This window comes from Pleurodeles waltl, chromosome 4_1, assembly GCF_031143425.1.
Source record: "Pleurodeles waltl isolate 20211129_DDA chromosome 4_1, aPleWal1.hap1.20221129, whole genome shotgun sequence".
In the NCBI taxonomy this organism is placed as follows: Eukaryota; Metazoa; Chordata; class Amphibia; order Caudata; family Salamandridae; genus Pleurodeles; species Pleurodeles waltl.
In genome coordinates, this window is record NC_090442.1 from 202,698,034 (window position 1) to 202,710,821 (window position 12,788).

Sequence of the window (12,788 nt, forward strand, 5' to 3'; positions counted from 1 at the left end):
ATGTGTTATAAAATAAGTGCCCAGAAGGCCACTGCAGCATGCACTACCAACTGAACTTGCCATCGCTGCTAGACGTCAGCATGCCTACCAAGTATCACACTCCTGCAAATGTAAAAGAACAATTCTATCACACCTAAAGCTATGAAAATGGCCTGGGCACATGAGTGTTATGTTGTTTTAAATGCCTCATTTAAGCTCTTGTAGTCTGCGCAAAAATAGACAGACATGGGAGGAGTTTTGAGTTTTGTACTTGCTATTTATTAAAATCTCAATAAAAGGACATAAAAAAATAGACAGAATGCCACCATATGGTGAAGTGCCGCCTGCGGTAAGAATTTAGGGCCAGATGTAGGAAATTCCAGCTTTGCGACCGGCAAATTGCGAGTCGCAAAGCCGGATGCAGGATGGTGTCCCTGACACCATCTGCGAGTCGCAAGGGGGTCTCAAAGGCCCACCTCATTAATATTAATGAGGTGGGTCAAAATTTGTGACCACCTTGCGAGTCGCAGCTCTCACAGGGATGGTGGCCTGCTGGAGACAGCAGACCACCATGTCTGTTACTGCTTTTAAATAAAGCAGTATTATTTTTTTTTGTAATGCAGCCCGTTTTCCTTAAAGGAAAAAGAGATGCATTACAAACGAAAAAAATGAAACGTGCCAGTTTCATTTTTTCAGAGCAGGCAGTGGTCCATAATGTTTTCAGAACCATTCACAAATGCGAATGGGTTACCACCAGTGTGACACTGGTGGTAACTGCGAATTGCTTTGCAACCGCGTTCGCGGTCACAAAGCGGTTCTGCATCACGATGCGACTCGCACCCCTTCTTATTTGCGACTCGCATTCCCATTTTGCGAGTCGGTAACCAGGTTACCGACTTGCAAATTGGGAATGGGCATCGCAATGTGGCTTTTGCACCTCGCGAACGATTTTCGCTGTTTGTGAGGTGCAAAAGCCTTGCTACATCTAGCCCTAAGTGCCGATGCGGTGCACCACTAAACACTGGCTCAAATAAGCACTGGCAGCAGAGAAAACCCCAGCCATTGTGACTGTCTTCTCCTGCTCTGTGAAAGTGCCTTTTTTGACCCACTGCCTAGATATGGTTCACTTTGTGCAGCGTGCAAAGTAAGGGTAGATCATCCAGCCATCAATCCGTCCATCATGTGTTTTTTCCAAGGATGCATATATAGAGAATAAAATATAGAACACTTAGGGGGTCATTACAACATTGGCGGTAAAAGCCGCTTACCGCCGTGCAGAAGACCGCCAATACACCGCCGCGGCCGCGGAATTCCGCCACAGCTATTATGACCCACATCTCGGTATCCGCCGAAATTCAGACACCCACACAAGTCCGCCACACCAAAGGTCAGTGATAAACTGGCGAAAACAAAACCTCCACCGTCACGCCAACAGAAACACGCCCATGCTATCACGACCCACGAATCCACGCGGCGGTCTTTCAACCGCGGTGTTCCATTGGCGATACACACTGCCGCGCACACACATCTCCAAAACACCGCCACATTGGACAATTCGAATTACACACACCTGATACACATACAAACACCACTCCCACACACCCAACACAATATAAAACACACACCCACATCACCCACAAACCCCTACGACCCAAAATTATTGACTATTGACGAAGGCCAGAGAAAGAGCACAGAATAGACAACCCCACCACACAGAGGCACACAACACCATCACCCACACAACATCCACGCACAAAACACCACACACCACTACACATCACCACACTCATCACCACATACACCACCCCACACATCACCTACACCACCCCATGGCACGGCAAAGACACCCCAGGTTCTTCGAGGAGGAGCTCAGGGTCATGGTGGAGGAAATCGTACAGGTACAGCCACAGCTATTTGGAGCGCAGGTGCAGCACACCTCCATAGCTAGAAAGATGGAGCTATGGTGAAGAATAGTCAACAGGGTCAACGCAGTGGGACAGCACCCAAGAAATCGGGACGACATCAGGAAGAGGTGGAACGACCTACGGGGGAAGGTGCGCTCCGTGGTCTCAAGGCACAACATCGTGGTACAGCGGACTGGCGGCGGACCCCCACCTCCTCCCCCACAACTAACAACATGGGAGGAGCAGGTCTTGACCATTATGCATCCTGAGGGCCTCGGAGGAGTCGGTGGAGGAATGGACACTGGTAAGTCAAATTTAACTATCATATCCCCCACCCTACCTGCATGCTATCACACACCCCCACCCTCATCCCCTCCCCTATCACTCCCAACTCCTCACTAATGTACTAATAACACAAACCACCCATCCCAACACCGAGCCCTGCATGACACAACAAAGCATGGACACCCATCACTAAAGCATGCCCACGGCACATACCCATAACACCCCCCCCCAACCATCATCACACAAGCCCCCACACAGGAATGCTAGCACTGGGGTACACGCTCACCCACCCATTGCACACCATGACACACACACACACATGCAATAATCATACTTTTACACCCCTGCAGGACCACTACCTAACGTCACCAGACAGAAGGGTCCAGACATCTCTACCCCACTCACAGAAGAGGCCCACAGTGATGACAGCAGCTCTGGCCAACTGGATCCAGATGACCAGCCCAGACCATCGTGGGCCTCGGGACAGTCGGGCACAGCCCAACACAGACCTTCCACCCTCTGGAAACACCAGCACAGAACCCACCCAGCGGGCCCATACCTCCGTAGCCAGGACACGTCAATCAGCTGTGTTTCCACCACTACAGGGAACCCAGGATAACCCACCACCCCAACAACAACAGGGACCTGGGGACAGTGGTAGTGGGCACACGGTCCAGGGGACGGAGGCCCAGGAACACAGGGGAACTGGGAGGGCTGCTGTGCGACAGGGGGCGGACAGGCCAAGGGAACCCACTCTCCACGAGGCCCTCTCCTCCATCATGGGAGCATACCACCACTGACAGGAGACAATGGCTACGGTCCTGGCCAAGTTTCAGGAGACCCAGCGCCTGCAGGAGGAACAGTATTTGGGCTTCAGGGAGGAACTCAGAACCATCAGCTCCGCCCTGGGCACCATCGTAGGGGTGCTGAAGGACATACAGAACACCATGAGGGACACCGTGGCACTCCAAGGGGCCCCTGACACTAGCATGGACGATGAACTGCCCACAACTTCCGCCGGCGCTAGTGGACAGGACGCCCCACCACAGGACCACCACACCAGCACCCCACCCCCTGCAGATGGAGAACCACCCCGCAAGCAGTCCCTGAGATCAAGGAACAGGACAGAGCACGATGGCAAGACCCCCACCAAGAAATGAGACCACCCTGTTTGTCATCCCACTGTCCCACTTTGTAACCCTGTCCATATTGGAACTGCCCCAGCTCCACTTCCTATGCCCATATGGACAGTGCACCTGTGAGAGTAATAGACTGGACTCTGCCATGGACATTCCTCCACCATCACCCCTCACCATTTTACCACCCCCTCCAATATTTAGCACTTCAATAAACACCCTTGAACCACAAAACAATCTGGAGTCAGTCTGTGATTTAGAAAATGTGTATTAGCTATGACAGTGACAAAATCAGTTCTCAATAGTAATGTCAACATACCTATGTCACACATCACAAGTCCATGAAGGATGCAAGCAGATGACACACGTTGGTAACCACACCTGTGAAACCGTAATGGAAATGTACAACTCAGTTACCAAATACTGGTTGAAATTGACAGACAGGATAGGGGTAGAAGTGTGAAAGTACTTGTAGTAGTCAAGAAAGTGTTCTCACCTGTGTGTCACTGGAAATATTGCTGTATGACTGAGTCCCTGTTGTCAATGTCTTCCTCCTCATCACTGTCCACAGGCTCCACAGCTGCCACAACACCGTCATCTGGACCATCCTCCTGCAGAAAAGGCACCTGGCGTCGCAAAGCAAGATTGTGAAGCATTGAGCAGGCGATGATGATCTGGCACACCTTCCTTGGTGAGTAGAATAGGGAACCACCTGTCATATGGAGGCACCTGAACCTGGCCTTCAGGAGGCCGAAGGTGCGTTCGATCACCCTCCTAGTCCGCCCATGGGCCTCATTGTAGCGTTCCTCTGCCCTTGTCCTGGGATTCCTCACTGGGGTCAATAGCCATGACAGGTTGGGGTAACCAGAGTCCCCTAATAGCCACACCCGGTGCCTCTGGAGTTGACCCATCACATAGGGGATGCTGCTATTCCGCAGGATGTAGGCGTCATGCACAGAGCCAGGGAACATAGCATTTACCTGGGAGATGTACTGGTCTGCCAAACATACAATCTGTACATTCATCGAATGATAACTCTTCCGGTTCCTGTACACCTGTTCACTCCTGTGGGGTGGGACCAGAGCTACATGGGTCCCATCAATGGCACCTATGATGTTAGGAATATGTCCAAGGGCATAGAAGTCACCTTTAGCAGTAGCCACATCCTCCACCTGAGGGAAAACGATATAGCTCCTCATGTGTTTCAGCAGGGCAGGCAAAACTCTGGACAACACGTTGGAAAACATAGGCTGGGACATCCCTGATGCCATGGCCACTGTTGTTTGAAATGACCCACTTGCAAGGAAATGGAGCACTGATAGCACTTGCACTTGAGGGGGGATTCCTGTGGGATTGCGGAGTTCTGACATCAGGTCTGGCTCCAACTAGGTACATAGTTCCTGGATTGTGGCACGGTCAAACCTGTAGGTGATGATTAAATGTCGCTCCTCCATTGTCAACAGGTCCACCAGCGGTCGGTACACCGGAGGATTCTGCCAACTCCTCACATGTCCCAGCTGACGGTGCCTAGGAAGGACAAAAGCGACCACAGAGTCAAGCAACTCAGAGGTATGTACCCACACCCACACAGAACACGAAACATAATCCAAAAAGTTGTCTGTAAGAGTGTTGAGTCCAGGCCTAGGTATGTGTGACACAGTTGAAAATGAAGCCATGTGGGCCCCTGAAATGGCGGCTGCCTGACCTCTAAACTGGGACAATGGGATGTGAGGTAACTGCGCTGGCGTTGAACACCGTCGCGGTAGGCGGTCGAAGACCGCTGCGCAATGCTGCATTGGTTAACATTGGACCAGGAGCCAATGACGAAGTGCGCCGGCGGTGATGATACGCACCGCCGCGGACGTGACCGCCATTTTCTATCTGTTGAATCACTCGATACCTGATCTTCGACAGGAGAGGACCTATACTGCAAGTGCTGCTGTGACCTCGGACTGGAAGAGACAATGGCACGTGCGTCTGGGGAAAGGGCCCCTGCCTTCACTGCGCAGGAGTTGGAGAAGCTCGTGGACGGGGTCCTCCCCCAGTACACGCTACTCTACGGTCCTCCAGACCAACAGGTGAGTACATAGGGTGCAAGTTGTATGGGCTATGCCTGGGTGGAGAGGGCTGGTCGTAAGAAGGAAGGGGGCAGAGTTCTGTGAGCATGAAGGACTGTGAATGCATGTGCCACATGGCAAGGGCAGGGATGTGGGCCACTCATTTAGACGGTGCAGTTGGTAATGACTTCTCTTCTTCCCCTGTCCATGTCATGTAGGTCAGCGCCCACCAGAAGAAGGATATTTGGCGTGCCATCGCCAAGGACGTCCGGACCCTGGGGGTCCACCAGAGACGGAGCACCCACTGCCGTAAAAGATGGGAGGAAATTCGCCGCTGGAGCAAGAAGACGGCGGAGGCTCAGCTGGAGATGGCCTCCCAACGTGGGAGGGGTGCCCGTCGCACCATGACCGCCCTGACGTTCCTGATCCTGGAGGTGGCCTACCCTGAGTTGGATGGGCGCTTGAGGGCATCACAGCAGACACAAGGGGGGGAGTACACCGCCAGAGTCAGTGCCCAGGAGGGCAGTCCCATCGCCACTGGTCCGGAGACCACCGCCAGAGTCAGTGCCCAGGAGGGCCCCGGCAGCCACAGCCCCGCTGGGCAATGAGGGACCTCCATGGCAAACACCGCTGCACAGGTCAGAGACAGCATAGTCAAGCACCGCTGAACAGGGCAAGCACCGCTGAACAGGGCATAGACCGCCATGGCAAGCACCGCTGAACAGGGCAAGCACTGCTGAACAGGGCATAGACCGCCATGGCAAGCACCGCTGAACAGGGCAAGCACCGCCATGGCAAGCACAGCTGAACAGGGCAACCACCGCTGAACAGGGCATAGACCGCCATGGCAAGCACTGCTGAACAGGGCATAGACCGCCATGGCAAGCACCCCAGAAACTGCAAAGTAAAGCACCGCTGAACAGGGCAAGCACTGCTGAACAGGGCAAAGACCGCCATGGCAAGCACCGCTGAACAGAGCAAGCACCGCTAACTCAAGCATCGCTAGCCCATGTGCGGTAGGGCAGTGACGGAACTGGGACCGTCACGGGGACAGTGATGCACTCTGGGCACCAGTCCCCATCCAGAACCAGTGGAGACATGCATCCACTCCGTCTGTCCTTAACAGGATGAAGCACTCTGGGCACCAGTCCCCCTCCAGACCCAGTGGAGCCTGTTATCGACTTGAGAGACTGTGGCTTTGCACTCCCCAGGATGGTACAGTGGGCAAACCACCCACTGAAAAGACTTGTGAGACTGTGGCTTTGCACTCCCCAGGATGGTATAGTGGGCAAACCACCCACTGAAAAGACTTGTGAGACTGTGGCTTTGCACTCCCCAGGATAAAGCAGTGGGCAAACCATCCACTATAGAGACTTGTGAGACTGTGGCTTTGCACTCCCCAGGATGGAACAGTGGGCAAACCACCCACTGAAAAGACTTGTGAGACTGTGGCTTTGCACTCCCCAGGATAAAGCAGTGGGCAAACCACCCACTATAGAGACTTGTGAGACTGTGGCTTTGCACTCCCCAGGATAAAGCAGCGGGCAAACCACCCACTATAGAGACTTGTGAGACTGTGGCTTTGCACTCCCCAGGATGGTACAGTGGGCAAACCACCCACTGAAAAGACTTGTGAGACTGTGGCTTTGCACTCCCCAGGATAAAGCGGTGGGCAAACCACCCACTATAGAGACTTGTGAGACTGTGGCTTTGCACTCCCCAGGATGGTACTTTGGGCAAACCACCCACTGAAAAGACTTGTGAGACTGAGGCTTTGCACTCCCCAGGATGGAACAGTAGGCAAACCACCCACTGAAAAGACTTGTGAGACTGTGGCTTTGCACTCCTCAGGATAAAGCAATGGGCAAACCACCCACTATAGAGACTTGTGAGACTGTGGCTTTGCACTCCCCAGGATGGTACAGTGGGCAAACCACCCACTGAAAAGACTTGTGAGACTGTGGCTTTGCACTCCCCAGGATAAAGCAGCGGGCAAACCACCCACTATAGAGACTTGTGAGACTGTGGCTTTGCACTCCCCAGGATGGTACAGTGGGCAAACCACCCACTGAAAAGACTTGTGAGACTGTGGCTTTGCACTCCCCAGGATAAAGCAGTGGGCAAACCACCCACTATAGAGACTTGTCAGACTGTGGCTTTGCACTCCCCAGGGTGCTACAGTGGGCAAACCACCCACTGAAAAGACTTGTGAGACTGTGGATTTGCACTCCCCAGGATAAAGCAATGGGCAAACCACCCACTATAGAGACTTGTGAGACTGTGGCTTTACACTCCCCAGGATAAAGCAGTGGGCAAGCCACCCACTATAGAGACTTGTGAGACTGTGGCTCTGCACTCCCCAGGATAAAGCAGTGGGCAAACCACCCACTGAAAAGACTTGTGAGACTGTGGCTTTGCACTCCCCAGGATGGTACAGTGGGCAAACCACCCACTGAAAAGACTTGTGAGACTGTGGCTTTGCACTCCCCAGGATGAAGCAGTGGGCAAACCACCCACTATAGAGACTTGTGAGACTGTGGCTTTGCACTCCCCAGGATACATCAATGGGCATGGAGCCCCCTCGTGGATCTGGCGTGGTGCTATCATCCGGCTGAGGTGCCCCCCCTACCCTTCCCCCTGAGGTGCCTGTTGTATTTCGATCTGATGACCCAGCAGTATTCTCTCCGTTTTGGTCAGGTATCTAGTGTGGACCTCACCCATGCATTTTGGGGCCAGTGGTCCACGGACATTGAATGGTGCATACCTGCACTACTAATCGTGATGTATACTTTGTTGAATGTGTATATATATCTGTATATATTAGCTTACTGTATTTTTATACATTACAATGGTTGCACTCATTTCCTTTGTCTTTGCATTATTCCGGGGGGTTTGGGGGTTGTTACTGTAATGTTTGGATATGCATTGGTGTGTGTGTTGTAGTGGGTGAGAGTCGGGGTGTTGTGTGTGTGTCCCCGTGACTTTTGCCTCCCCCCTCCCCTATGTCGTAGGTACAGTACTCACCGTTGTCTTTGGCGCCGGCGTTGATGGTCATCGTACAGGAGCAGGAAGACTATCGCAGGGAGTATTTGGAGTTCCGGCTCCATGGTGCCCTCCTTCCTTGTGGAGTGTTTGAGGTGAGCGTTTTCCCTTTGAAATGGCTGTTTCAGCCGTGTTTTTATCCACGGTGAATCAGCCCCGGAAAAGGTGGCGGATTGGTAGGTTGTGATACTGTGGGCAGTACTTTGTCTCCCGCCTGTCTGTTGCCGGTGACCGCCGCGCTGCTTGTCTGTACCGCTGTGGCGTTCGGAGTGTTAAAGTGGCTGTCTTTGTTGGCGGTTTCTGCCACGGTCATAATTCCCTTTTTTTTCCGCCGGCCTGTTTGCGGTCTTACCGCCACTTTAACACCGTCCGCCCGGGTTGTAATGACCCCCTTAGGGCCTTATTACAACCCTGGCGGTCAAAGACAGGAAGGGCTATTTTGTCGATTGCACCGCGAACAGGCTGGCGGTGCAATCTTGGGAATTACGACTGCGGCGGAAGCGCTGTGGTCGCACCACCGGGACTGGCGGTTTTCCGCCACGTTGGTCCCGGCAGATTTAATCCTCCAGGGCAGCGCTGCTTGGGATTACGAGTCCCCCTCCCACCAGCCTTTTCTTGGCAGTAGGAACTGCCATAAAAAGGCTGGCGGAAAGGGGAGTCGTGGGGCCCATGGGGGCCCCTGCACTGCCCATGCCTTAGGCATGGGCAGGGCAGGGGACCCCTGGCACAGCCCATGAAGCTTTTCACTGTCTGCATAGCAGACAGTGAAAAGCACGACGGGTGCAACTGCACCCGTCGCACCGCCGCAACACCACCGAGCCGACTCCCATGTTGCGGCCGTCATCCTCGCTGGGCCCGCGGGCGGAAACTCGGTTTCTGCCCGCCGGCCCAGCGGGGATGTCGAAATGGCCACCGTGGGAGTGCGGCCATATTGGCGGCCACGCAGCAGTTACAACTTGCCAGGCGGCGGTTGCCGCCCCCCAAAGTTGTAATGAGGGCCTTAATGCTATAATCAGAATGTCATCACTAAAACAAAATGGAAAAAGGAATCCAAAGGTTTACAAGATATTACAGAGTGATGAAAAAGAGCATTCCTGACAGTTAAAAATGCCTTCTTGAGAGTTCAGGAGAGACCGACAAGCGAAAAGATCCAATGGCATGAAAAGCATTGGCAAAGCCAGTAGGTCTAGCCTTAAGCTGGTTCAGTGGCTACATTATTGTATTAGAAGGTCATGCCTCAGAATAAAAAAAAAACAGAAAACTTTGATGCCACCTAAATGCGGTTGTTTTATGTCATGCATTAAAAAACAATAAAATTAAAAAATACTGCTTATAATTTTATAGAACAGTATAGGTGCTGCCTTGCAGTCACTTACAGTTAATAGAGCCAGTGGCCGAAGTGGGTCAACCCATTGGTCCATGCTGTTAGCGATGATGGGCAGAAGCAAAATGTGCATGACGTTTGAAAAGACCAAGGAATAAAGAGGGATGTTCCGAAGTACCTAATGATATGCATATACGCGTGTATTTTGTATTAAGTTTTTTTATTTTATTTTATTGCATGAGACTGCCAAACAGCTAAAGATGTCTCTGGGCCAGACCTAATATCTGACCAATGGCGTAAAAGCTGCAGCACAGTGAACCTGATCTATATTGTCTCTATATTTTGTGGTCAATTTCTCCTGATATCCCACTCTAAAAGCAAAGACTCTGCCTCTCCCTCAATTGTTTGCTTAGATTTCCTAAATATATCCAGGGCATTTGAAATATGTTTGTTGCTGTTTCAGTCGCAATTTGTTGTCCAATTAACCTGTTGGTCATTTATTAGGGAAGTTCTTTGAAGTTAAAAATGTACACACATGGTTTTTACTGATAGTATTTCATATCTACTTGTAGATAACTGTGTGGAGCTAAAGAGAAACAGTTCTTCCTTCAATACGACGGCAAACAGCACATCGCCAGTCATTGAATTCTGGGAGTAAGTGACCGCCAAATGTCTGTGTTATATGGTTATGTTGACATTTACTTCTTGTTGGTCTTCCTGGAAGTAGTCGATACTTTGATTGCTTAGACATATGGCCATGTCAAATTGCTGCACAGGTATTTGGTGTTATCCAGTTCACAGCTTGAAACAGTTACGGCACCAATGAACGTAGTGTAGTGTACGGCTAACAAGTGCTTAATTTGTAAAACGTATGTGCAAGTGTTCAAAATTTTACTTTGGAGGCCACCGCCTACCTTCACTACTGTGTCTTCCCACTTCCATCACAGGGTCATAACAAAGGCACCTACAGCCCCTACGGTGCAGGGGGGGCGAGGTCCAGGCCCCCCCATCACAGTACACAGTGCACAGGCTGCAGACCCTTGACAACGTCCAGGCGGGAGGGGGCCCCTACAGGGACTTTGCTGGATCCCACATCAGGTTTCGTTACATCACTGCTCCATCACCCCTCTGCCCACTCCCACCATGGGCAGCTTAAAAGGTTGAGTGCAATAGCCGACCTGAGTTGCATATGCCTTCTTCCTCAAGAGTGATTCAGCGTGGTTCTCAATGGGAATATATTGAAAAAAATGGGTTAAAACAGGAAAACTCACCTCTTGTTGCCCAGTAAAGATAAACACAATTGAGGTAAGGGGAGCAGGTTGTTAAAGATCACTGGAGAACACTTTAACTGTCAGCAGCAACACTGCATCTTTGAATTCTCTTCTTGGTTCAGTACCTGTGCCTGGATTTTTTCGGTCTCTGCTACAAACAGCCGCAGGTGTCTCGAGCAGATCTTTTGTTTGTTTGGGTTAGCAGGCCCTTGCTCGTGGTAAGATGGCTTTTGATGTCTTCCTCAGTGGTCTCCTCTAGATTCACTGGCTTTCCACCCCATGCATGTGTGTGTTGTGCCCAGGAGCATTGCAGCCTCAGGGTTTTGATTGGCTGATATTGCCTTCCACTGCTGACATTGCTTGCATTCATGGAACTATTTTTTCATTTACTTTAGGTGCACATATTTTCAAGCTCTCTACCCTGTGTGCTGCTTCCCCTTTCCCCTGGCCCTGCACACCTCGCTCTATTGCTTCCTAACGCCTCCCTTAGCTAATCCATTGCTTCCCTTACCAATTCCAATCCTGCTCGTTTATTTTATTATTTTCCCCAACCCCTGCGCCTCCTCAAGTTGCAGGAGAATAAATGTATAACCCTTGAATTAGTATGCAAAATAATTGAATGTTTAGCTGATTCTGAAAATAGAACAAATGAGAAGCAGGATGCAGAAACTGACAAATTATATTCCAAATTCTGTAAGCATAAGCCTGTAGGAAGCTGGCTCTCCTTTATATGATATATCAAAATGATATACATAGTGCATAGAGTCCAAGGGTTCCCTTACCAGTGGACAGGACTTGCTATGCAATCCCAAAGTGCTCTATTAGGAGGTATTGTGGGCAAGCAGCCTTAGACTTAACACAGAGCAGTGTGAGGCACTTGCAAATACATACACAGTCAATAAATGAGACACACGACTCAAGGAGATCCACACCAATTTACAAAAATAACAAGTATCTTTATATATATTTTAGCACCAGAATCAGTTAGTTCAAGAAAGTACATTTTGCAAGAAAAATCTTTACAGTTTTGAAAAGTCGACAGTGCAATTTCTGAAAATTGCAATCCAATCCAATGGAGGTAATCAAAGATGACAAATCAAGTATAGTACAGGGGCTTATGGGACCAATCTCTTGAACTTTAGGTAAGTACCGGACCAGGGTCAGGACCTCCAACATGTTACACTGGGCAGTGGCTGTGTGTAGAGGTACTAGTACAGCGTTAGATGCCCTATGTTACTCAATGGGGATCAGTCCGGTTGAAAAGCTGCTGCATGTGAGGACTGGGGATCTAGTAGGGGGGAACCACCGAGTGGGTTCCAATCTTTGGATGTCCGAGGATGTGGAGACACCTTCAGTCCTCTTCTCCACAGGTCAGGGGCTATGGGTGCAGAGGTGTTCTGAGGCGTTGGATTTTCTCCACCAAGGCACTAGTGATTGAGGGGGCCTGCGTGCAGAGGCTGCAGGCGGCATCGGAGGGTCCTCAGTGGTCAAGTCCAGTGTGGACTTTGTCTCTGGAGGGCTGGGGAACCATGCTGGCACCGTTGGTCCACTTTGACTCGAGCTGTGTGGCACAGGTGCCGAGGTGCTTCTAGGCGTTGGGTTTTTGGTGGTCCGGAGACCTCACAGGTTGTTTTGAGGTGCCTACAGATGCAGGGAAGCGGTTCTGCTGCTCCACTGGAGTTCCTGGATCTTTTAGAAAGCAGGCAGTCCTCCTAGTCTCGGGGACACAAATGCTGCAGGACGAGATGACTTTGGCGCAATTCGGAAGGAGCAAGCAGAAGACAGGCCGA

At 51.1% G+C, this 12,788-nt stretch overlaps 1 protein-coding gene across 1 annotated transcript in view; it reads left to right on the plus strand.

The window, feature by feature from the left end:
* LOC138287575 (sodium- and chloride-dependent GABA transporter 2-like) overlaps positions 1-12,788 on the plus strand; it is a 684,685-nt gene that overhangs the window by 232,146 nt on the left and 439,751 nt on the right. Inside the window, exon 5 of the mRNA XM_069228134.1 lies at positions 10,300-10,381. Within this exon, the coding sequence (XP_069084235.1) occupies positions 10,300-10,381 (82 nt within the window). The remainder of the gene's footprint in view (positions 1-10,299; positions 10,382-12,788) is intronic.